Raw genomic sequence first — 26,083 nt, forward strand, 5'->3', positions numbered from 1 at the left:
ATCTCAACTGGCCATGAGTAGATTTGGTCTGGAAATTAAAAGAATCTTAACTATCACAGCAGTGAATTGACCAAACAGTATAATTTTTAGGGTTGGGGGACAAAAAGCCTAGCTTTTTAAAGTGGCATTTGAAAAGCTTTCTTCATGGCTGTTTATGATGTGACTGCTTTTGAGAAGTGAGTGATGGCCCAGAGGATTCTTCCCAGTAGTGTCCTATGCTCCTGTGGCTAAAAACTGAAAGCTGTAGGAGTGCCTTTTTAAAAAGAATTGTTCCTGTGAAAAAGTGTGCTTTGAAATGAAATATCTGGGTTGAAAAATGAAAACAAGTACGTGATCAAGTCTACTAATTCTCAATATATACAAACTACACAGCGATAGAACATACTGGAAAAACGTTTTTGATGTGAAGCGGGTATTTCATGATGAATCAAACCTTAAGAGGTTAAACAGTGCTGTGAGCGGAATTTTTGCAGTAGGTAAGTAGTCAGAGGGGCAGTTTCTGACATTACCGTGTATGCAATGCCATTTGGTAAATCCTTGGTCTCACACTTTGAATTTCATTTTGCTGTCTCATATATTGTACCAAATTTATCCCTCTTTTAACTCTACTCAAGTTATTAGAGTTATATCAGGCATGAATTTGGAGTAGTGTTATAAAACATTCATGAGATGAAAACTATTATCTATATTAAAGTAATAATTTATGGTTCTCAAGCACCTTTCAGGGTGAATATCACAGAATGCTTTAAAACATTCATGAATCAAGCCTGGCACCACCATGGAGCTGAGAAGTATTATCTCTATGTTGCAGACAAGAGAAGCAAAGTGAAATTAAGAAAGCCGACCGGCATCATGCAGCGCTGGAGGAAGAGGCGCTGGGAGCGAGAGCCAGGCTGCTGGCAGTGTGCCACCGCATAATATTTATGTGTGCGGTATTTGTACACACGCCAAGCTGTATAGACTCAGACTGTAAAATTATTGATTTCTGAGTACTAATTTAGCCAGTGAGTACCGTAAATTCTCATAATGTCTCTAAGAACTTAATTTTTCTTTACAGAATCTATTTTAATTAAAGAAAAAAACACTCCCTTAACTGAAACATATCTAAAATTTGTGAAGGGTGATATTTCCTACTACTAATAGATATGAAGAGTCTCAACCATAGTATAAAATGCTCCTCATAAATTCAAATGAATTTTACGTGACTGACGCCTGCCACTGAGCAACACAACAGAGAAGGCTGCTTTTTCTCCCCCTCAGTACTGCTATTGGACTTTCTCATACCAAAAAGCTGTGAATTTTGGTGCTTTGGGAAAGATACTGGGAGTGTCAGAAGCATCACTTGATGCCTGATATCAGCCCCATTCCTTAAATGTATTCAAAATGAGGATTATTTAGTGCGGGTCTGAGATGAGGCACAGAGGCCTGGCCAGGAGGCAGTGGTGCCATGCCAGAGGCCGCAGCTGCCATGTTTTACCTCAGCAGCTGCCAGGCAGGCCAACAGCCCAGAGCACTGAGGGGAACCACCTGACCTCCATTTTCTGTGCCCTGTCACCCACCCCTGCCCCAGCTCTCTGCATTTACTCATCAGTGTAATTTATTATCCACAGCTGCCTTTACTGATGAATTTTCCATTCCCCCTCTGGCTTGGCTAATGCTCTCCATTCTGCTCTCAGGGCTTCTGTGAGAAAAGGAGGGTAGAAGCAGTGGCTCATGGTAGTTCCCGCTCTGGGCCCTCCTCAGGTGTGAGGGGTAGGTGTCAGCCTGATGGACAGAACTGGAGTGACTGGTTTAAGGCTAAAAAAAGTCAAACTCTAGATGGGGTTGGTTATAGGTGTGCTGAGCCTGGAGGAGAGACATTGCGATGTGGTAGGAGCGGTAGTGGCCCTGCTGAAACGGAGAGGTCCCTTGAGGGGTCTTCTCTTCCCTTTAGCCAGCATCCAGCCTGGTCCCAGCTTCCACTGTTTGCCTGCCCAACTCTTCCTATGCCCTACTGTCACCCCGAAAGCCTCCCATGCTGTATTTTCTCCCTTTGTCCCCATGGGAGTACGCTGCTTCTTAAAAAAAACATAGAGGAGACATTGTCCCTGAGCCTCTCCTCAGGCCTGTCTGCTCTAGGGACCTGTGTGAGGCTCAGTAAGCACCTAGCTGCTACTGTGGTGACAGCTCTGCTATCCCATAAAAAAATTTATGGGACTTTTATTCTCATCCTGGGGTCCTTCGGTCTGTGGCCTTAATGTAGGTGCCTGTTGCAGCACTAATGTTGGTTGTATTGTGATTTACTATGCAAGAGAAAAGGTGAAATTACATATGGTATAACAACTGCCATGGCTTTGGTTTTGCTTTGCTCCCAGACTACAAATTCTGTTGTAAAAAGAGATTTATGAAACACCTAGTCAGTAACCTGTTTTTTTTTATTTTTATATTTTTAAAGGAGGGGGGAGGCAGTTGACAGGGTTGTGTCATGAAATGGGGCTGTGAAATGTTTTCACAAGGGAACTTTGGCTGTTGGGTGGAGGGAGCTGGAACACACCTCAGGGGATCAGCTGTGAGGACCAACTTCTTAACTGGTGTTACATTTACAGCTCATGATGTTCACCTGTACAACCTGCCCTGATCATGGCTTCAAATGCTGTGCCTTCATAGAGCAACAGGCTTATATCGTGGTCGTCAGAGGTGGAACATGTTGATGCTGTCAGTAAGGTATAGACCTGAAATGCTGTTTTTATATCCTCTTACTTCATTCCTATTTTACTGTGTTTGTGGTGCACCATACATGGTGTTTAGTTTCTTTTTTTTGTGTTAGTAGAACATAACATACTGCTAGTCTTTAAGATAAATGACTTGGGAGCTAAATTGTGGGGTTCCAGAGTCAGGCAGAGACAGCTAATTAGCACCTATGTTTTGAGCACACAGTGAACTAGTTCTCTAAAATTAAATGCTTAAATTCCCTCCATGTTCAATAGGAAGAGATAAATGCCTAGAAAAGCAGCTCCAGAGGGAGACCCTCCCTGCTTAATTTAGGCTCTCCCTCAGGAGGCTCTCAAAGGCACCTAGCTTTCCCAATGACTATATATGGAACTTACTTTAGTAGGACTGGTTATATAGGCACCAAAAATGTAGTTGTAATTTGCTACCCAAGCTAGTTGGATTGGATTCTACAAGTTATGTCATCAGAAGATGACTGAATTATTCAAGGAATTAACTTAGGAAGCCCCAGACTACTACTGGATAAGGCCCTGTAGCATTCAGTAGCAAACCTACTCATGGGTGTTGATGGCTTTTGCTGTACCTCTGCCTAGACACTGTGCTTGGAATGGTGCGGTTGGGCTGTAAACTGGATCAGTGAAATGATCTGACTCAAAAAGCTCAGGGTATGGTAATGAGCAGTCAGCATACGAGAAAACAGGACCTTCTTAATTCAGAATTTCTGTAGGAGAAATTGCGTTTTTGAACATTGCTCTGAGAGAAACTTGTCTGCTGCTTGGGTGAGACTCGATAAGTAGGTAAACTAGATAGTAGTTTGTCCGTGCTATACTACCTGTTCTTTTAGTTTTTAACTCAACCAGAGGGCATTACCTAAGACATGAACTAACATCAATTGCTAATTAATTTATATGACATATATCAAATTTAATAGGTAAGTTCTCTGTATGTATTTGGCATATCATGATCTCTGGTGACATTCACTAGGATAAGAGGAAACAAGTGATTTCTATGGATTCATTTCCTTGAACAAGGTATTTCTAAAAACTGATAAATGGGAACCAGATCTAGAAATTGAGGTGGTTGTTCTCTGAAGCATAACTGGAAGTAGTGTTTGTGGATTGTGATCTTGACAGGATAAGTATTGAGATACCTCCTTTATTGTCTCAGAGGGAGACTTGGAAAAGGAAGTACTTATAAAATCAGTAGTTTCATGCAAAAAAGCTCAAATTGTATGAGCTGTGTTTTTCTTCCCTTACTTTTCTAGAATATTTGTAAGTATTTCACAAGGAAAAATCATATCGCTACCACCCCACACTTATTTTTTATCGTATAGTAAGTGTGATCGCTGCTTGACTTCTGGCATCATCCTTGTGCCAGGGGCATACTAATCTTTTCTCTGTCACTCTAGTGTGAATTTACGTCCCAACAAAACTGACATGCCAGCCAAATATTTGGTTTTCACAGGAACAGAGAATCAATACACAGGGCATACAGTGTAACTGACTTCCACCTAACACAAATGGTGGGAAGCTCTAAAACAGAAACAAACTCATTTCGCCCTCCTTCTAAGAGCAGTTTGGTGTTGCTACCTCTCTGAAGATGAGTTTCACTTGGCAGGTGATAACTGGTACTCAGTTGCTAAATAGTAGGAAGTGTGTACAGCAGCCTGTGAATCAGAGGTGACAATATCTTACCTGAAATCATGCAGGCCCAGCGATTCCCTGAGGCTTAATGCTAACAACTGACCCACAGCCTGTGTGAAGGCTGAGAAACTGTGGGAGGATTACTATAGACATCATATTGGATGCTTAAATTTACAGGAAAGTGGTGTTATTTAAAACTTATGCTTGATGTCTCAATCAGTAAATGGTAACATGTTTATGTTGCGTCTTCATAGCAGTTGCATCGATTTTGTGAGAGCTATTGCTGTGTCATGGTAGCATCCTATCTGTGTTTGTCAGTGCTGACCTACACAAATTATAGTGTCTAGCTGCAACGTAGAACTAAATATCTTGCAGTTCACCATGTTCCCTCTATTGTTCTTCGTCTGGCGAAGAAAACTAAAAGGGAGCAGTAGCCAAACACAGGGTTGTATCTGGCTCCTGCATTTTGGCTTCACGCCGGCAAGCCACTTAAGCATGTCCTGCAAAACTCAAGGTTAAGCATGTGCTTAACTGCCTTGCTGGATTAGAGTCATTAGGAGAGAAGTTGCTCTTGTCATGTTTTGAGTGGAACTGCCAATTTGGCCTTTACTACTTATAAAAATGTTACTTCAAGTCTTTCTGGTGCATTAACATCCACGCGCTCTGTGTACTTTTTAATTAAAGGAAGCTGTTTGTTGAATCCTTTCTTGGGTCTTAGAAGATTCTGTTTACCCTCACCTGGCTCTGCATTGTCTTCATAGTCTCGCCATATGACTTATGTTTTAGCCTTTCCCAATACTCCAGTTCTCCCTGCTGGATTGCTGCTACAGTACAACAGTGATCAAAGACAAAATTAACTGTTTATGCTTAATAAATGCTTAATGCATAGAGGTCCTTGAAGTAATACAGTCGCTAAAAATTGCAAAATATCCTTTTAAGGAAATGATTTCTGTAATGTTAGTTCATGAAAATATTTAGTCTGTATTCCTAAAATGACTTGCTTTTTGATTGAGGGGTTAACAAATTGGACACCTAAGCTGAGTAAATGCAGGGTGGGAAAGTCCTGTAGCCTTCCTGTTCTGCAGAACCCATTTTCTGTTGAGAAAGCCCTGGAGAAATCTATACAGTGGAAGACCTGGAGAGGCACAGGTGTCATGATAGTACCTCCAGAAAGCAAATGGTAACTCATGGTGCTAGACTCTGGTTCCTGTATTACTCATTGAAATTACTTCTTGTGTGGCAACTCCAACTAAAGAAGTAGCCTGACTTTGGGAACCACAGTTTTCCATTTCTTCTAAATAAGGATTTTAAATAGATGACAAATTCAAGGAGTCCTGTTTCACTCATATTGCTGGTACTACTTCTGGAATCTCTCAGCATCTCTGGGGCAACTATTATGATTGCTTACAAAATAGTAGGAAATTATTTAATGTTTTTTTTGTCAGCTGAAAGAGAAGACCACCAGAATATTGAACTGAGCTTGCATGTACAAATGCTTTGTCAATCACCTGTAATCCACAGATAGGTTTGAAAATTTTTTCAGTAGTGGATTATATACAGCTTTGTGCACTGTTCTGAGTATGGTGCATAATCAAATGTCAATTAAGATGAAAGATATACATCTGCTTTTTTAAGACCAGATCTTCATGATATTAGTAGCATGAAGAGAATTAATAATATCAAAATTACCATGGCTTATCACGAGTGCCAATTTTGTAAAGCTTATGCAATTCCTACAGATCTTCAACTGCGCTGAAAATGATCTGTATACTTCCCATGTAACAAAATTCATCTTTTACTGTACCTTGCTGTATCCTTACAAATAGGCTGTAATTATTTTGAAATCATTCTTTTTTTTTTTTTTCTTTCTGTGGAGTTCTGTAGCTTATCTAGAATAAGGTTGTGTTTTTGGATGTGTTACTGTGGGCAGTCATAGGAACCAAATCATAATTTCCTGTTGTATGGCTTCTCCACAGGGATATGGCATGGCATGTGTGTTGGCTTCGATGTTATTTTGTAGATTGAAATGCTTGAAACTTGAAAGGTGCTTGAGAACGTTTTAAACTTGCAATGGAGTGTAACATTTTCATTGTGCAAACAAGAAGTTAATTGCATGTAGAACAATTGTAGTACATAGTTTGCAATTGTTTAAAAGGATTAAGATATTAAAAGTAAGTATTAAAAGGATAGTATAATTTTACTTAGAATATTCATATATGAAGAATGAACAGATTTCTGAAAACTAATTTCTATTCATATAAAAAAGGGTTAAATGAGCATAATACATTACTTGCAAAAATTGTCCAGCTCTTTCTGTGCTTACGGAATGGTAGAACATTTTTAAAATGCACGAAATGGTATAGTCAGCTTTATTTTATGGAAAAAAATACTATCAATTCCCATGGTAATTTCAAATTAAAGCTTATTTCATGGAAAAATGTATTTAATTTGTGATGGAGAAACTTGTATAACTTTAGGCAAGCAGCCAATTTATGACTTTTAAGCATGTTATCGAGGCAACTTTCTTTATTATGCTCATGAGAATATTTCTGCTCAAATTATACATACTGCCCTAAAAGCAAAGTGTTAAGCAATACTTAACTTGGAGGTAAAGATTTAATTAATATTTGTACTGCTAAGCATGCAGTTATGCATTTTGTCTTTTTTTACACTCATAGTATTTACCTATTTTTAATAACAGATGAAAAAGTTTGCAGACTTAAGCATCTCCTGCTAAACTACTCAAATGTTTTACAATAAATAACAGTAGACCCATTTGAGATGTTTGAGGAATACGGCTAATGAATCTATCACTAATCTTTTAAAAGGAATATAAAAATAAAATCACAGACTTAGTCCTAAAATCACTGAGGAAATTGCCACTGTTCTCACAGGGCTGGTTGGAATCTATGATGAATTATTTTAGTCCGAAGTTAATTGCTGAAGATTCCTAAAATTGGCAAGACTTTTTTTATTATTTTTTTTTCAAACTAATGTATAGGAATTACTTGAAATGAAGTTACTTCTGCTTGAGATTGGTATAAAGGAGAAGCTAATTATTTTCACTTCAAGTCTCTGCTGTTCTGTTCTATGTTACTTAGTAAATATTTACAGAGTAGACTGTAAGTCAATGCAAGTGTAATGCTAAGAAGTTTCGAATAAATGTGGTTGATTCTGAACAGTTTGGACTTAACTTTTATATGGAAAACTGTTATTATGCTATTAGTTTCATAATGTGAGTTTTTGATACATGCCTTAATCTACTCAGATTGCGAGTTGTGTATTAGCTATCTTTATTTTGTTTCCTTTATAAAATTTGTCAGGTCGCATATTAGTTTCAAGGGGGGGAGAAAAACAAAACAAAAAACCCATAAAGCATCTAATCAAAACAAACAAACCAAACCCACCCAGAACAGTGGAATTTAGGCACTGGAAATGTTCGTGTATTTTTACTCTTGAGGAAATATAGGTGTGCCTGGATCAACCAGTGACATGTAAGTTAAGTTCACTTTCAAAAAACATTGCTCCTACTCTTAATAAGAACTAAAATGTTCTTTTTTTTCATAAGAACCTTAAACAGCTGAGAGAGTTAATTGGAGTGTAGTCATTAAACACTTCTTCTTTTTGGGATATTTGTGTCATTGCCTGCATTTTTCATGGGATAAGCTGAACTTCAGCATGTTTCTTCTAATCTAACTTCACATTTTTACTTACTTTCCAGTTCTAAAAGTAAGTGTTCTTTAATATTTCAAATCATAAACAGTTAATATCAAATTTTTACTCTGAGCAATGGCTGTGTAGTAAGCAGGCACCTCCCTATTTTTCTATTAGAAATAGAAGTTGGGATAGCTGTCAACATATAATTTGCATTTCTTTTTCCTTTGGTGAATTTTTCACGGACTCCCAAGTCTACTGTATAATACAGAGTATATTTGCCACAGGATCCTCCTGGACATGAATCCCTTCCTGTAGGTGTTATTTCCTTATTTGTGTAGGGATCCTACCATCACTACCTCTCCAACTTGTGTACTCTGAAGAATTTAACTTAAGTATGATGAACATGGGACAGATAACTCCCGATACTTTGGGATTGGGTTGTTTAAAATCAGGTTGGCAAAGCATATAAGCATGCACTTTTTTACTGCTCAATAAAGCAGTTCGTCATATTTTAAAGTTTAAGTGTGGATCAGAGTATGTTATTGAATGAGCTCCTTTGAAGTTCACTGACCTGTAGCAGATAGGGAATTTCATAGTTGACTGTACAATTAAACTTTGACTCCAGGGGATAGTTAGGTTTAAACTTCTCATTAGAAATTAATTCATAAGGGAGATCTTTGCTCCTGTCAATGAAGTTGTGAAAAGGTTAAATAAAAAGAAAAAAAAATCAGAATTCAAATCCAACTTTATGCACAATTTGTCCATGTATTTATTATAAATGAGTTGCATAAAATAATTTATCTCGGATTCAGTTAGCTGAGTATTGTTAATCTTTGAACCTTCAGCAAACTCCTTAACTTTTCCTAGGCTTATTCATACCAAAATTACTTTTTTTCATTTGTTCCATTCTTTTCTGATTTATCTTTAAAAGATAAAGGGAGGCAGCAACATAGTATATAGAGTTATATTCTACAAAATCCCATTAGTACAGAAAGCTCACTCTCTGATGCCTGAAGTATTAAATTTGGCAACTACTGAATGCCTTTTCATACCAATAAAGTGACTTTCATTGAAAATAATTGAGATAGAATCACAGAAAATAGATGCTGAAAAGCCTATTCAATTACCAAGAACACCACTCTGCTTATTGTAGTAGGCTTGTTACTGCTGGAATGAAGGTCCAGATTCCCAGTTGCCACATATCAGCAGAACCCCAGTGGAGTCTGCAGTACTTTGGTTTATGCTATTTGTAGATTTGCCTTGAGATCTGATATAAAATAAATTGTGAATTGGAAACTTTGTCAAATTCTAATTCACACTGAGTGTTTAGGTCAACAAGTGTCATGTTTTACGAAATAAAGGTTGGCTAGCAGCCTAATAAAATGTGAACGTGTATCTGACTTGGTCTCTGTTGGATGCGTTTTTAACATATTCCAGAGGAAGAGAGTTAAAAGGTCTCTCTTAAATTAGGTTTCAGGGACTTCTCTCTATTATCGCTAACTCCTTGGTTAAAACAAGGCTTTGGCATCTCCTCTCTGTCTCTGAGATTCCCCTTCTGCTTCTTGCAGAATCTGCTACTACAGTCAGATGTAATCAGTTCTCTAGGACTTTTGTAAATAGGAATTTCACTTTTTTGGTAGTTTTCTAAAAGCAAATATTCCGCTTCCTGGCTTGATCCGAGCATTTTGCTTTGCTTTCTTGCTTATTTAACTGTACTGTGAGGGACAATGCAACATAGGTACCTCATGTAAGTAATTCCTAAGATAACACACGTGCCCGTACAGGGTTTGGTGTTGGTGATCTCTTTGGGAAGAGCAGGCCTTATTCTCATGACCCAATTTGGTCTGGCTTGGGAAGTTTGTTTGCGGCCAATTTGGAACTCGCATGATTTGCCCTGCGAGCGGCAGTCACATCCATCTGTTTCATTGGGTAAAGGGCTGAGATGAATGCTGATGGCGATGGCTAAAGGCGGTACAGCAGCACGTAACTGAACAACCGGCCTGAACAAGAGGGTAACACGGACATGCTAAGGAGGCAGCAGCTCAAAGCAGCATGGCGTCTGGACAACTAGGATGTGAATGAGGAGTGAGCATGGTGGTGTAGCTGCACGTCATGGGTACATGATGCGGAGATGGCTATGAAAAATACTCACTTGTTCACCTGGTTCTGCCTCCTTTTGGCTTCTGCACCCCTTTGGTGCACAGCAGGGAAGTAGGTATTTGTGTGTGGTGGGAGGTGTGACGCTAACAGACACAGGCACTTTATCAATGCACAACTGTATCAGACGGGTGTTGAGTAGACCGATGGACAACCAGTACAAATGGTTCATTGAACAATTAATGAGCTCAGGCGCAGCTCCCGGCCTTGTTGATGCCGATGGAAGATTTGCGCTTACTGAGCAGGGAAGGAAGGGGCGGCGTTTGATGTTGGCTTCTAATTGTTTGTCAGTCACTTGGGATAAAGTTAGAAACGGTACGTTGAAGAGTGTCCTTTTCCCTCGACAATTCCTTCACGGACATCAGGGTTCGCAAGGAGCAAGATGCGGTGTTCAAGGGGGAGATCTGGGGCATGAACACCACCAGTGCTTGGTGTTCTGTACCGGGTTGAGGTACCTCAGCTAATGGCCGTGCGCCCAACGCCCTGTGGAGCTTCTATTGATGACCAAGCCCTGGTGCCAGCCCCCGGCCCCCCCCCGCCGGCCCCGTCCCGCGCTCCGCCCACCTGTGACGTCACCGTGAGGAGGGGCTTCTCCTCCGCGGACTCCTCCCTCGGCATCTCCTTCATCACCATGGCAACAGCCTTATCGGCCGCCCTAGCGCCTTTCCCCTACAACAGCGAAACCAACAAGGGCCCGGTCAGCGACCGCGGGGCTGGGGGGCTCCGGCCGGCCTCCCCCGGGACCCTTAAACACTGCCGGGAGTTGGCAAGCGGGGTCCTGGCGGGTCGCTGGGGCACACGCTGCCCTAGCGTGGAAGTGACCCGCGGGGCCCGGGGTGTTGACGCCTCTGGGAACGGTTTGTAAAGCAGTGCGCGTAATTAACCGCGCTGCCTGGCTTTGCTGGCAGTGGACGGAGCCAGATCCTGCTGTCATAGGCATTGCTGCGCTTCTCCTCAAAACGTCCTTGTTATTGAGCGTAACGCAAGGACTTCTTAAACTTAATTTCCTTAAAATTCACCTAATACACTACGTATTCAAGAGAAACATAAAATAATTAACAACTAATTTAATATTTTAGCCAAATAAAATGCACTGATGTTGTGCCGTGCTCTTTATTTAAAAAGGGTATTTATCTTCTTGAATCCACCCAGACTCTGTGTTCTGATCTCTTTGACTCTTGCAAGCAGCAGTGTCCGAGTGTACACACAAAGCATAGCGGCAGCACTGCGTTATGCCAGTGTCCCTTGCCATGTCCTTATTATGGTACTCGTAAAGCTCCCGTTGATTTCAGTGCAAGTTTTAGCAGTGAAAAGACGGCAGGATCTGACTCCATAAAAGCAGTATTTTCCACTACACTTAAAATATTCCAACATGTAAAAACCCCTTCTGTTAATAGACTTCACTACCCCATTATATCATAATAGAATTACTTTCACTAGCGCTGTATTCCATGTCCAATAAAATATATGTACACTGAACTATATGGTGTTTCATAAACATTTCACCAATTGCATGTAAAATCATTACATACTACTGCAATTTTAGAACAGATTTTAACAACTGACAGGTCAATGCTAGATTTGCTTTCTTGTGCAACACTTCAGTTACCCTACAGAGAGTTCTTTGCATGCTGCAAGAAATTCTTGGAGCAGAAGTGTCATGAATCGTAAGCATGCTGGAACTGTGGTGCCTTTGATATCCAAAGAACCTCGAAGTCATTGTGAATTTCATTAAACTATATTCAATGGAAGTTGCTTATAATTGCTAAGTATATCAAAGGTTCTTGGCCAGTTATGTATTTAGTTGGTTCATAATTCGTATGATGTATTTCAGGTCTATGAAGATCATTTCTCTTATGATGTGGAGCTATCGTTAGCTAGTACTGTAAACATGCTATTTGTTTTTTTTATAACACATAGTCCTTTCGTGCTGAGTGCTAGAACAGAATAGTTTATCAGCTAGAAAGGATGCATTGGAAAGCATGCAGTGCTTTTTATTTCTTGCAGAGTAAAAAACCCACCAAAGCAAAGGTCAGGTCACTTTTTTGGAGACAGAGCCACTTTTTCTTCAAGGTTTCACCTACTGCCTGAAAAGAGTCATGATACTCGTATTAGTGCCTGCTGTTAACCTTTCGTAAACATAACTCTGCAAAACCCTGGGAATGGTTGATAGCATACACAACCCATCTCATCAGTTTAAAGTGGCTATGGCACGATGTAGAACAGTAACCTGATGAATAGCTATGCTTGCGCTATTTTTTACGTGCAGTCGTAGCACGATCGCTAGTCAAAGCAAGAGGTTTGATACTACTTCTTTTATTAGGTCTTTTAGCCTTTCCAAAAGACTACAACCTGACAAAGTCAAGCTGATTTATGTCTGGCTACTCAGCCTCTGATATGAAAAAAAAAAAATCATTCTGAAACTAGAAGTTTGTAGGCAATCTCCTGCATATCTGAGAGGCTGCAGAGAAGCAGCTTAAATGCTCTGATTTTTAATGGAGAGAGATACAGGTGACCAATCCATTGGGAAATCCAACTGTTTATTCTGGTGACTGAAAATGGGTTTAGCTGTAAGGTATGTAAACTTGCAAATTTGCGTTGCTGTATTTGAATACTATTGTAATCAGTCCTTACCTGAATTGAATGAAGGGATAGTTCATCTGTGACCAGGACAACCTTGTTACTGTTTAGAACTGCTACTGAAATGATCTCTAGCAAATTTATTACAGTATTCAAACTATCCTAAGACATTAGCAACAACTATTGAAGGATTTATTTTTATTTTTTTTATATACAAAAAAAAAGTTACTTATTTACTTGGCCTCCTTCAATATTGTGTTGTTTCTTAGTATTTCGGCTTGGTGTATGTATTTATCTGTTACAGTACCTTACTGATCAAACCCTGTAATTCTGTAACAGCCAATTTTATACTTGCCAGGTGTTTAGAATGAACAGTTTGATAAGTCAGAATTGCAAGGTAAGTTATTTTCTCATTTAAACAACAGCATAATGATATAGTAAACAAATCTCATTCGTTTCCTATTTGTCTGCAATATGTAGATGGAAACAGTTGTGGTGTAAAGCATGATAACCTAAGCACAAATCAAGAAAAATGTGAAAAGATAAAGGAAATAAAATATTTGTTTTCATAGAATGTACTACTAAAAAAAAAAAAGAAAGAAAAAGAAATGCACCAGTACTTTTTTATTTGTTACACTTAGAACAGTGCCCTTAGGCGATGTCTCAAAAACAAAATAAGGAGTAGAGTTCAGACTCTTCTAATGTATTCTAATGATGCTAAATATTTATAATAGAATTTAGTAGAAAACATAATAGCAATTTCTGCAGGTTTATCCTTTGGGATCAGATAATGGATAGTAACAAACATTTTCAAAGGACTATGTATGATTGTCAGGATTTTGTAAGGAAATATTTTTTGCAGCTGGTATTATTGAATATTTCCAAATTAAATTCAATGCAGCTCACACTATGTGATACTGTAATACTTAATGAGTCTTTAATTAAGTTACTGTAAGGCCATATTAATGTAAATCTTTAGGACTACATACAGTTGTGTGTTGTTTTTTAAATCAGTGAAGCACTGAGCTCTGAAACAATGCCTATGTACTATAAAACTTTATTGTAGAGTTTTGAAATTAAATGCATGAGGCCAATAGACCAACTTCAAGTCATGATGGGTATATCAATTAGAATGAATACCTGGGCATAACTTGAAACATTACTGTTTGAAATGCAGTATCATTCTGTAATTTTTTCTTCATTACAGTTGTTTGAAAATTTATTCTTGTACACGAAAAGTTAACGACCAGTGCCTTGTAAATATTTAATATTTTGACATCAGTTTTTAAACTATAATTACGTAAATATCATAATCTATGCAGTAAAAGTACTTTATCTAAATCTGTAACGTAATTAGAGGCTTTCTTTTGACAAATACTTAAAGTACTTGAGTCCCAGATTCACCTTTCAGCAATATTTCTACCAGTTACTCTTGTGAGGAAAGTGAACAGAAAAATTGTTTACAGATCAGATTTTTTTTTTAAGGTATCTCTACACAGAGAAAGGATACCACAGGCTTATGTAAAGGCAGAATTTCTATTTACTTGCTGAAGAACCGACTGTGCTGCTGCGCCTTCACTTGATGCACTAATATGGTGTATTGCTATTCACTGAACTATTGGAAATGATCAGAACCTAGGCATATTTCTGCTTTTGTAAAGCAGAAGTTCTAACTCTGCTTTCCTTGTGAAGAAATTTGGAAGGAAGAAAGTGATATGCAATAAGGCATCATTCGTGTATGATGTCATTACTGATTTCACGTCGTATCTCTCCTTTCCGGGTGAGGAGAAACTGGTAACTTTTATATTTATAAATATAAAAGCCAGGAAAAAAAAATAAAGACCACTTGTAATGTACTTTTCACATCAGGTTTTTGAATTGAAATGTGTCTTAGTTCAGAGATGGCGTTTGCAGGAAATGGCTAGTTAGTCTTCCAGAAATGTCTCAAATTTGCAGTAATGGTGGTGAACATAAACTACTCTTTCAAGTCATCTTGGTTGGGCTGTGCTCTCAGGTGGTCTTAACACTGAGGTGACCACAGCAAAGGTCCAACTTCAGAGTACTCACAGCTGACTGGAAAAAGGGAAGATCAGGAATATCCTTCCCATGAACAATCAGAAATCCAGTCAGACTTATGCAGAGGCTTAAAACAGGTATTGGATAGTCATTGGACTAATCATGCTCTTTGCATTGAAAGTAAACCCAATATTTTCTACGTTCTACTTTTCAGCCCAGAACCTCTTGAGGTACTGATCTGCTCTTTGAGTATTACACTATTCCCTCAAAAGGGAATCAGCTTCAATAGGTTGGGGAGAAGTTTTATAAAGCAAATGTTACAGAAGATGCATTAATGGTATCGTTAAGTTATAGCAGCACTAGTCCTTTATGTTAGGAGGGAGAGCAACTAGAACTACTGTACGTGTTGAACTTGGGATGCTTGGCTGCTGTCCAGATCCCCAGGCAGCTGATATATTAGACTTACAGTACCAATTAAGCAGCCTATTCGGAATGGATTTATGCACTGCAAATCTTTGTGTTTTGTAGAGTTTAAAAATAAAAATGGACATGCATGGCTTTAAAATTATGCAGTGCAAACATTTTTATGGCTCAAAATGAGCATGCACAGCTAGAGGGTGGTGCCATGAGAGTTCTAGTGTCCACAGGGCTACCATGAGCTCTTGATTTCCCCTAGGATCTGTTTGTTATTCTGCATTTTTTTCTTCTTTCTCAGGCTTTTCTGCTCATGTTTTCTCCATCTGTTTTTCTTTTCATCATTTAAGCTTTTCTACTGTTTTTAGTGGTATATATTGCATCTTATACATCATTAAAAATAATAAGCCATATGGTGCAGCAGTTCTGTGACCCACAACAAGATGGTTATTAAACAGAAAATTTTTTCATCAAGGCTGTTGGTGCATTTTTAACAAAGTGAGGTAGATATCGACCATAAAGGGGGATATGTAATTCTTCTAGGGAAACTCTGTTGAGTGTAGTGCAGAGATATCTGAACCAAGCTATATGTTCTGAACTGGAAGCAGTATTGTCGAGATAAACCAGCTTTCAAGACCCAAGCTAGTATTTCCAATATTGTACTTGCATCCTTTGGAACCTCTCAGCAAGTTTTCTGTTAATGATGGTCTAACCACTTTTGACTCATGACCAAGTTGTTCATTCTTCTGACAAAATACAGGTAGTGCTGGCTACAGATAAGGAATCCGGTATGGAAAGACTTGCCCAATGATTAATTTACAGTAAAGCAGCTAAATCCATATTGGCTGAGTTATAAGTGTACTGCTCATCTTTCATTCCCTTCTTCTTTCATTCCCATTTTGATGGAATAATTTAGATTTCAATATTAATATGGGAAGACTTTTTTTTTTTACTGCATAGGAGGAAAACTGGCAAAGAAGGATAATACCTGATAAAAAGAAATCACCACATTCACATTTACCTTTATTGGATTGTGCCTTGTGTCCATTTAAATGTCAATACTGTGGCTAGATTGCATTCTACTTTGAAAAGCATTTGCATTGAAACGGCATTGTTAGGTTTTCTGTTTCTTTGTCCGTCAGTAGCTGTTGCATTACGTGTGCTTCCTTTAGAAGTTGTCATTTTGATGCCTATAGATTCATTCTGAAAGCCAAGTGGGACTGCTTCCAAAGCATCTCCAGTGAAAGCTCTGCAAAACCCACTTTGCTCTAAAAAACTTGGTTGTTTTCCTTAATGCGTCTGAAATGATAGTATGACTGGAAATTGATAAACAGTTTTGTCAAATTAACTCATCCTGTTTCAACTAGTCAGATTACTGCAGGCTAAGAGAATGAAGACACAATGAAACTTTTTTTTTTTAATGTCTCAAGTTAAAATGTTTTATTCAGAATATACATAGGGGACACACCTATTGAGTAAGATAACACTTTCTAACCTTTGAACAACAGTGTTGGTCCAGCTGTAAATAGTAAAATCAGCCTATAATTTAGAGTGAAGTATGGAGCAGAGCTAACTGTTTGAGGTTGTTTAAGGTTCTGGTCCCTCTGTGAACGAGTTACATAAGGTAGCTGCTTGTGATAGCAGGCTTGGGCAAGGTGCTTTGCAATCCTTTCTTTCTGTGTAAGCGTCATCTTTTATTAAAGCAATTTTGGATATGTAGCAGCATTTTTCTTTAGCACTTAGATTGATTTCTTGATAATTTTGAACTGTATTATCAAAAGGGTGAGTCTTCTGGCTGCACAATTGCATTTGACTTCAAAAATTCAAGGGAATAGCTGGAGAATTTCTCGTGTCTCTGCTTAGTCTGTGTTAAGGAACATTTTTTAAATCATTGGGTTTATCAATTGGCAACTTCAAATTTGTTTGGTCATCTTCAGCAGAGAAAATTAATACTAAAATATTTTGCCCTTTTGAATTAGGGTTCACTCTATGTTGACTTCAGTGTCATGGGTCTCAATCATAGCACACAAATAGTAACTACAGAATTGGTTTGTTACTGTCATTATGCAGGTACTGAATTAGAATAAAGCATTCCTCTAGTACTAGTTCAAATTAAAATCAAGGTGCTCAGATCACTTCCAAAATAACCAGATTGGTGACTAATATACAATATATATTCATTATTCACATATATGAACTGTTGGGCCTCAGACTTCACACATTGTTTTGAAATGATAATTTAAATTCAGATGGCATTTTTTCTTTATTAGGAATCAGAGATATGTGTGTGTGTTGAAACTGGTAGTTTGTAAAACAAACAAAAAAAAAACCTGAGAAAGTGAAATCTGTCTTTAAACATTTGGTATGCATATCTTCCATTTAATAATGTGCAATATTTCAGCACATAAGAAAAGTGGAAAGGAGATCATTTTGAATAATGTTTTCAGATGGGAGATGAGAACATGCTGTAGCAAACTTTCCTCATCTTCCTCTGCCGGCTCACAACCCCCGATGTGTTTCAGCTACTAGGCTAGTTAGTGGACCATAAATACTGAATGGAAGATTTTCTGATAAATTTAGAAGAATTCTTATCAGCATACAAAAGTATGCCCTCTTCTGCATGTGGTTCTTAATATACCTTAGGAGTTAAAGATATGTGGAGGCGTGAAGAGTTGGCCTCAGCCATTTTTCCCTCTTTTAGGCAAGGTCACTTTTTGAGTAAAGGGCTAGAAGTTTGATCATCAGTAAGAATTTTTAAATTTTTTGCCTTGAACAGACAGTGAAATTTTAGGTATTTGATTTGAAAAATGTATTTAAGAATTATTTTTTTTACATATTTTCCTTTATAAAAATTAATATATTTTTAGGGGGTAGAACTCAAAATAATTTCAGTTCTTTTACACCCTGCCCCTGATGCTGAGGATGTTAATCCAGAATGATGAGTAATCTATTCAATACACCTGAAATCAATTTGGATTATAAGAGGTAATCTGTGGGGATGTAGAACTCTTGTATTACTGCTAATGCTTTTCAAGATGTAATGCCACAGCTCAGCTAAACACAGAATTGATGGTACAGTTGAGTAACTATGACACTATGACAGTTAAACAAAAGAGCTTGTGCTTTTTGTTGAAGAATTATTTAGGGGGGAAAAAAAAGAAACTGAGCGGGTATTTTTCAGTGTGAAAAAATCAGAGGTTTATCAAAGTCCAAGAATAAAAAATAGTCCTCCTTTGTAGGAAATTCAGAACATTGCTCTGAAGTAACTGTTACTTACAAGACAAGTTTCTGAGTCTGTTTTATATAAAAGTTTCATAGGTTAAAAAAGAAATTCGATGCAGTGGTAGGGTAGCCCTCAATGAAACCAATAAGTGTTCTTATTTAATGTCAGAAGGTAACTTGAGCTACAAAGCTTGAGACAAACATTTAATTTTGTGCCTGCTTATTGCAAATGTTTATAGGTATTGGGAATCTTGTTATGCGCAGATTTTGTTTTTGCAATATCTCTGCTTTTCACTCTGTTGCTGTTAGGGAAAGGTTCCTGTGCTCTCACATACGGTGTCCTGAAAAGCAAAACTTTGCGTTATTAGTATTAATAAAGCAGAAGCAGTGCTGACCAGAGCAAAGTGTCAAGTGAATTATGGCAGGCATAGCTTAAATGTTGCTTTTGATTATTGGGATAGTGCCAACTGCTACCTGGAACTGTTATATCTTAATTGTTATATCTTAAACCCTCTGATGGTTCTCAATAAATAAATAAAAAGAAATAATTTTTTTTAAAAAAAAGCACCTAGAAGTGGCAACACAGTGTTGTGTTGGCCTCCCATAGAATGGGATCTCTACCTTGTAGCTGTCATCTTGAATTTCAGACCCCAACCTTTGCAGAGAAAGAAGTAGATGATCTCTGGGACGAGATCAGTTTGTGGGCTGTTTCTGTCTTCACTTTGGAACAGTGAGACTCCAAAAAGTGCATGACAATATGCATGGGTGATAACTAGTAGTATAACTGTGTCTGGAATATGATACAAGTTCGTTTTTTTGATTGTTTGTTTTTTTTTTTTAATTTAAGAAGAAAGTTGGAGTGGAAGTGATACACGTTTTGGTGTTAAAAGGGTATAATGAGTGCTCAGCTTTCCTGGAACATCCCAGAAACGTATATTTTTCCATCGTTTGCAAGCTTAAGCACGTTGTTCTTGCTCCAGTTGGGTATCATTATAAATCCATTCACTCCACAGCTGTACACCTGCATAACTGAGAAAGGAACTGGGCCCCACTAGCCCACTCTTCTTTTTTGTGTAGTTCTCTAGCTTGGGCAGCGACACAGCAGACATTTAGAATGAGAAAAAGAGATGCAAAGAAACAAATGTAATTCAAAAGAAAAAAAGTCTCTTATAGAGCTAAAAGGAGGCTCGGCATGCATACTAATCTGATCATATCCTGTAGTTACAATTCTGTGAGAGTCTTAAGATCATTTAAATCCTGAAACTGTGATTTTCTGCACAGAAAAGAACAGGCAAGCCTGTAGAGAATATAACAAATTTTAATCAAAACTGCTGGACGTAGAGGCTGTCTCTTGTTTCCCCTGGCTTTTATGTTACCAGATGAAAAAAGTCTGTTATTGCTGCTTATTGCTGCAGTAGGGATGCCTTTCCTCTGAAAGCCCTGAAGGAAGGTGGTGATATTTAGGAAAAGTAAAATTAATGATGAATAAGGGCAACTTGTTCAGATGCCCTGTTACTTTGAGTCAGATAACATTCTGTGTGCTGTTGTTGAATATTAGGATATGTATTCAAATAAATGATTTGGTAGATGTCTCTTGCTAGGTGCCTAATTTCACAGCTGTTTTAAACTCGTGTTACTCCTAAAATGATTGTTGTTTTGATTGTTCTGATTTTTTTTTTACAAAGGAAGACAGCTTGGACACAGAATACAGTTTGTAATGTATTCTCATCGGTATTAACTCTTACTGAAGATTAGGATGAAAATCTCAGGATTTGAGTTCCATAAATCTGGGGTGAACATTGTGATCAAAATCCATGCCTTCAGTTTAACTCTATTCTATAGTGATTTGTATGATACAGGAAAAGATTTAATTTTGCTTAGCATTTTTTTTCCTTTGGCTCTTTTTAAAATAAACAGAGGGGTATGATCTGGATTTCTTTTGGAACAGATTGCTGTTACTTTCTCATCAGGCCTGTGATTAGTCCTGGAAGTATTAAATAATAAGAACATGTCTTACTAGATGGCAGGTTTGAACCAATGGGTCAGTACAGTTTATGATTGAAAAATAATTTTATGACTTATTTTCCTGAAATATTTATGTTCTCTCCAGCCACCATTCTGAATGCTGCCAGGATAAATTTAGCACTTTCTGTGATATAAACATTTGCTTCTCTCCATAATACGAACATTTGATACCCTTGAATTTATGATGTCATTTTTCTGCCAGAACTTAAAAGATTTGAGTACTTTTTACAATGGATGGAGACTAAAGTAGAGCTGTTACAGCACTTTGGTGATAAAGGGGCCTTATGCTGTAGCCTTGACCCAAAATTCTTTATTCTATGTCTCCTATGCTGTGTGCCCTTGGTAACAAAGGCTTCTGAGTCTTAGTGTACTTACTTGCAAGGTAAAATTCTATTTCTAACATGGTGTAGTAGAGTATGTTTACCCCTTTATTTCCTAAAAATAGGAGGTTGCCATTTATCAGACAATGGCAGTAGTAGATGAGGCAGTGGAATAATGGTGTGACTGCAGAATAACTTGATGTCCCTGACCTGGAGATGGCCTCTGTGCACAGTTTCTGCTTTGGAATGATCTCATCTGAAGTATGTTAATGCCACAAAAGCAGCATTAACAGCATCGTATAAAACCATTTAGAGAGGATTATGCTACTAACCCTTCATTTAGCTCTTCGTTTATCACAGTCTGGAAACCTTCGGGAAGCAAGTTCTTAAAATTGAGGTATTATGGATGTACTCTTACAAGATATTCTTAATTTGTTGATGTGTACTATTAGTGCGGAGAACTAGCTTTTCAAATACTGAAAAAAAAATGTAATTACAAAAATGAAAAAATGTACAGGCAGAAGTAGATAATTAGTTCCAGACCTAATCCAAAGTTCAGCTGTCCTGGACAGCTAAAGACTCATTCTTCTCTCCTTACCAATGAAGACAAGTTTTTTAGCACAACGGGCCATATCAGTTCCATTTGTACAAACGTACTCTTTTGTATATTTGTACAAGTATTTTGTATACTTTTTTGGCTGTAGTGGATTTAAGTTCATTTTACACCGATGACAGTAATTAGCACTAGGGCTGTGCTGCAAGGACCTGAGAGCAATATCTATATTTCTTACAGTCAGCACATCACTCATATCAGCTGCTCTTTGTATTCTGTTTAAACAGGCACTCTCCTTCTGTATCAAGTTAATGTAATGCAATCAAAAGCACTATTCATTATAAATTTGTGTTCAACCTCCTTATTTTTGCATAACTATACAGTAAAAAGCATCTATTAAGGAAAAAAAAGTAGTTAATCACTCAGTTTAGATGTTTTTAAAATGTATGCTTTGGCATTACATCCTAATAATGTGTATAATGTGCACTGTGTTTTGCAGTTCTTATGGGCTTAGGTTGTAAGGTTCCTCATTACAGAAATAAGGTCTGATATCTATTTTTTTTTTCTGTAGTTCAACAGTAGTTCAGAATTCAGTTAGTTCCAATCAGTTTGGGGCTGTTTACAAGTCTGCAGTCTAATTAAAAAGGTGATGAGTCCACGCGTCCTATAGCAGGTGTTTAAACCAGCCGGGTTTGGCTGTTAAATAAGTATCTTGGTTTAATTAAAGCCCCTGGAGCACCTACAGCATGACATCTGTGACCTGGTAATAAAAAGGAGCTGGTAATGGTAAATACATTTTATGGAGAGGTTCTAGATTCTCAAAACTTCTTAATTAGGTTTTTATATGCAAAAATTGTTAAATCATTGGTTTTGCTTGCTGTGAAGCTTCTTTAACACTTACTTTCTTGGGATGGAAATGATGCTGCTTGTATTTCAGAATTGGCTTCAGGCACAGACAATCCCTTGGATGAGTTGTAGCGCTAATTAGTGGATTCTGCCTCTTCAGCTACGATGTCAAATCCAGCACCGGTCTGTCCTAGGTAGTTAAAGCTAAACTGAATCTTCCCTGTAGTTCATGGCATGGGAACCTAAAGCTGCAGAGGTTAAGTCGCCTGACAGTAGCATGACAGCTATTGTCAGAGTTATTTCTCCTCAGAGGTTTTATTTAAAAAAAAAAAAGTAAAATAAATAAATAATCAGTATTAATCTTGTAGTCCAGTGCTGTACACTGCTTGTGTGCCCTTCCACAAGAGCACATTCATTTAGAACAGACAGTTCTTGAACATCAAAATAAATCTTGATTAAGTGGAAGAGCAGGGATGAGTTAACATTGTGATGTGCTCGCAGACAGGCTCAATAAATGTGCTTCTTATCAGAGAATTAACAAGCTGGTATCTGAGGGAAAGCAGCTTGCTAGTGTTTGCTGTTTGTACTGAGTAATAGACCAGGGTGAAGCTGACAAACACGGGGGAGGGAGGGTATTATTGGAGGGTATATCTGGTGCCCTAGCTTGGGGAGAATGCTTGTTGGGCATGGAGGAGAGGCTGTGGTGTTTCAAATATAGGTGCCTCTGTGTACCTTGACTTTGCTGTCACTGAGGAGAGCAACTGAGCCAGCAGAGGGAAAGAAATAGCAAGTTTGCTGTTGGTATAGTCCAGCAGTAGCTCACTGCATTGTCTCCTTGTTGGCTAGGGTAGCAAGTAGAGCAGCCTTAGCGTTTCTGTTGATAACGCGCCGATTGCCTAATACCACTCTATCAGGCAGCACTGTGAGTTTCGTGTTCACTGAAACACATGGCTGCTGAATTTCACTCTGAAAGCCTTGTAAATAAGGAAGTCTTGATCCAAACTTGACTCTCTGCCATTAAGTTTTGGACATTTCATGTTAACAAAACCCCAGTGAAATGATGTGAAAGATGGCATTGTCAACTCGGATCAGCAAAAATTACTTGAGTAAATACATAGGCATATGCTTAGACTGGCAAGGACTGGGAGATTTCTTTTCAGCCCAGATAGCATGAGCAGAATTGAGGAAAAAAGGAGCCGTCACAGATGGTGATAGCAGCGAGAGGCCCTCTGACACGTGCTTCAACCCAAAGTTTGTTCCAGAGGAGCTGGGGAGGTAGGAGAACACACCACAACTGCCAAAATTGCACGCTCTAAGAAACGCAGTTATTAGCTGACTAAACTTGCATATTTGTAAAGAGAGTGATTCAAATTGCTCCTTCCCATGGAGAGATGTTCATGAGCAGAAACCAAAAACTGAGAAGTGTGTGTGGGTCCCAAGGGATCAGCGCAAGAGAGCATCCGGCAGAGAGGAGGGAAGGAGGATTTCCAGGGGTGCGACAGCCTGTGGCACTGGCATGATGTAGCTGCTGCCTTGTCGGAGGAAGGACACCTTACCTGTAATTTGGGAGGGTGATACCTGCCTGGACATGAGATGCCTTATTTGAAACCCTGCCAAGCTGTGGTGGATCTGAAGGCTGAGCTGAGCATACACAGCATGGGCAGGACTTTCCCTTTCCCCCTCCTGTTCGCACCTTAGCAGAAAGTGCCCTTGGTGTCATTAGCAGCCAATAAAAAATTCAAGCAGCTGATTCATGATCAGTGAAGTGAAAAGGATAGCTTAGAGCTATTTTCACACAACCCTTTCTGAATTGAACTGTCCTCTCATCAACCACACTTGAGTTTTTCACCCGTTTTGTCTCGTTTCATTAATAGAATAAGTTTCTTTGGTCAGTAACAGTGCCGGTGATTGAAGACAGTTCAGCTAAGGTAGACCGAGAACTTGCTCTTATTTCCGAGTACATGAAAGACCATCTCCTTTCAAATGTTGCTGTGTTATCCTGAAAGTGTTGAAAAATAACCCTTCTATTTCTTTTGTGCCCCTTTGCTCTCACAAGCAGAGGAATAATTCCTTGTATGCCTGCTGAGGCTGTTGCCCTTCTCCAAAGGGTTTTCTTTTGTGTTGTCACTTTTCTGTCAAACGCTGACCTTTTATTTCTATATTGCTTATGACAATATAGTCTAAATTTTACTCTTTAAGAGTGAGCACCACAAAATATTAACTGTTTTATTTCTGAGTAAGGGCTTTTCATTTATTTTTGCCCTCTGTAAAGCACCCTGGCAACACTGGAGGCTGCAGTGAGATTTTAAAAAACTCTATTCACGATCTGGTTGCAAATGTAGAAGTATGCATATTAGTTTCCCTACATCTAGATAGCTGGAAATCTGCTGTTAATAGAAATGAGACATTGACTTGTGTGCAAAAGTGGGCTTTCTGAGAGTAAGTGTAGATCAGAAATACAGGCAGCGAATAGGAGCACAAGCTTGTATTTTTGTGCTGCATTTTCAAATGTCAGCAAGAAGTTTCCTTGTTTATTTGTAAAGCAAAGCCTACGTGCACAATTGGCTTTCTGTGCACTAGAGAGATTGAGAACGAAATACAGGCTTTTGTGATTGTCTCATAGCTGCCTAATTTAGAATTCCTATTATCAAGCCTGACTTCTTTAGCCTGACTTTGACTATTTCAAGCCAGCTATTTTAGTCCAATGAGAAGTATTACAGATATCACCAGATCAGCATATTATAGATGATTTTCGATTGTTATAAATACTGTGGGATCTAAGAAAAGAAGGACTTTCTTTGCAAGATTTTGCAGTAAGTTTTATTCTGGTAACAATAGGCAAGTACCTATTGTATGAATTTTCATTTCTGTTCTACATCTCCTATCACTGGCCTTAGGGTTCTCTGCTGGCCTTGTTTCTTTTTTTTTTTCTTTCATTCTTTTTTTTTTCTTCCTGCTACTTTCTTCCTCTTTGTAGTAGGGCCCAAAATGTACCAGAGAGCCTGTTGTCACAATGGTGTTCCATTTTGTAGGTGGTTGAATTTCAAACAATCCCTTGCTATCTTTTTCTAGTTGTGATTTCTGTGAACCCTCCTAATAAATAATTCGTAAAACAGCAATGTAGGTTGGATTTTGACCCTTATTGTTACTCTGCTGTAAATATATCAACATTTTTGAAATTTGTCCTCTGAGAATTGCATATTCAGTGAGTACAGAACTAACAATAGTATTTCTGTTGCACTTTTCGGCTTGCAGGAGGTTTCGCCTGACGTATGATGCCCACTATTCTGTCTGTTATCATGCCTAGAAACTATAGGTGGTGTTTGTAAAGCAGGATGTGAAATGTTCTCTAATGAAATCACCAAGTTAGACTGGCACCATGGACCAATACAGCACAGCTGTGGCTTCTTACAAACACAGATTATATTGCCATAGCTATTGTGCAACATTGACGTTTCTCCTGACTTATGTATTGATTTAATACCGTTGTTTAGAAAAACATATGAATGGCCGGGGATACTGAGCACCTTACAAGATCCGGGGAATAAAGCAATGGCCAAGCATAGATTTACCATCCGGACTGCTGGGACCTGTACTCAGTCAGCACCACCACGTATGCTATGGGAATACCCTTGTAAATATTCTGCTCGTAGCTGAGTTGCATCTGCCTTTAGTGTGTGCAGCTGTCTTTGTTTCGTTGTCTATTGGAAAAATCACAACAAAATATGTCTTGTTGCTTGACCCACAGCTAAAGTAACTATCAGCGCAATGAAAAATTGTGAATCTGATTAACTTTGAATTGAATGTAAAGTTTTTTTAAGTCCAAGTCTTCTATTTAGTTACTGAGATGACAGCAAATGGATAGGTCAGGAGGAAATGGGTAGCTGTGATGGGACGTTCGTGTGAATCTATATTCCTTGATTTTTAGTTTTTAACTTAAG

At 38.3% G+C, this 26,083-nt stretch overlaps 1 protein-coding gene and 1 long non-coding RNA gene across 5 annotated transcripts in view; one reads left to right on the forward strand and one right to left on the reverse strand.

Annotated features, from left to right (window-relative positions):
• PEX5L (peroxisomal biogenesis factor 5 like) overlaps positions 1–26,083 on the reverse strand; it is a 114,464-nt gene that overhangs the window by 39,314 nt on the left and 49,067 nt on the right. Inside the window, exon 2 of the mRNA XM_080604602.1 lies at positions 10,731–10,835. Within this exon, the coding sequence (XP_080460728.1) occupies positions 10,731–10,835 (105 nt within the window). The remainder of the gene's footprint in view (positions 1–10,730; positions 10,836–26,083) is intronic.
• On the forward strand, positions 843–10,624 carry LOC308199862. 4 transcript variants are annotated; one of them, XR_013955051.1, is made up of 3 exons: positions 843–1,743; positions 2,586–2,703; positions 9,945–10,624. It is a non-coding gene; the product is annotated as an uncharacterized lncRNA (long non-coding RNA). The 4 variants fall into 4 exon arrangements; XR_013955052.1 differs by having other exon boundaries at positions 845–1,752; XR_013955053.1 differs by lacking the exon at positions 843–1,743 and adding an exon at positions 1,785–2,238.

This window comes from Anser brachyrhynchus, assembly GCF_964034855.1.
Source record: "Anser brachyrhynchus genome assembly, chromosome: 9".
Taxonomy (NCBI): domain Eukaryota; kingdom Metazoa; phylum Chordata; class Aves; order Anseriformes; family Anatidae; genus Anser; species Anser brachyrhynchus.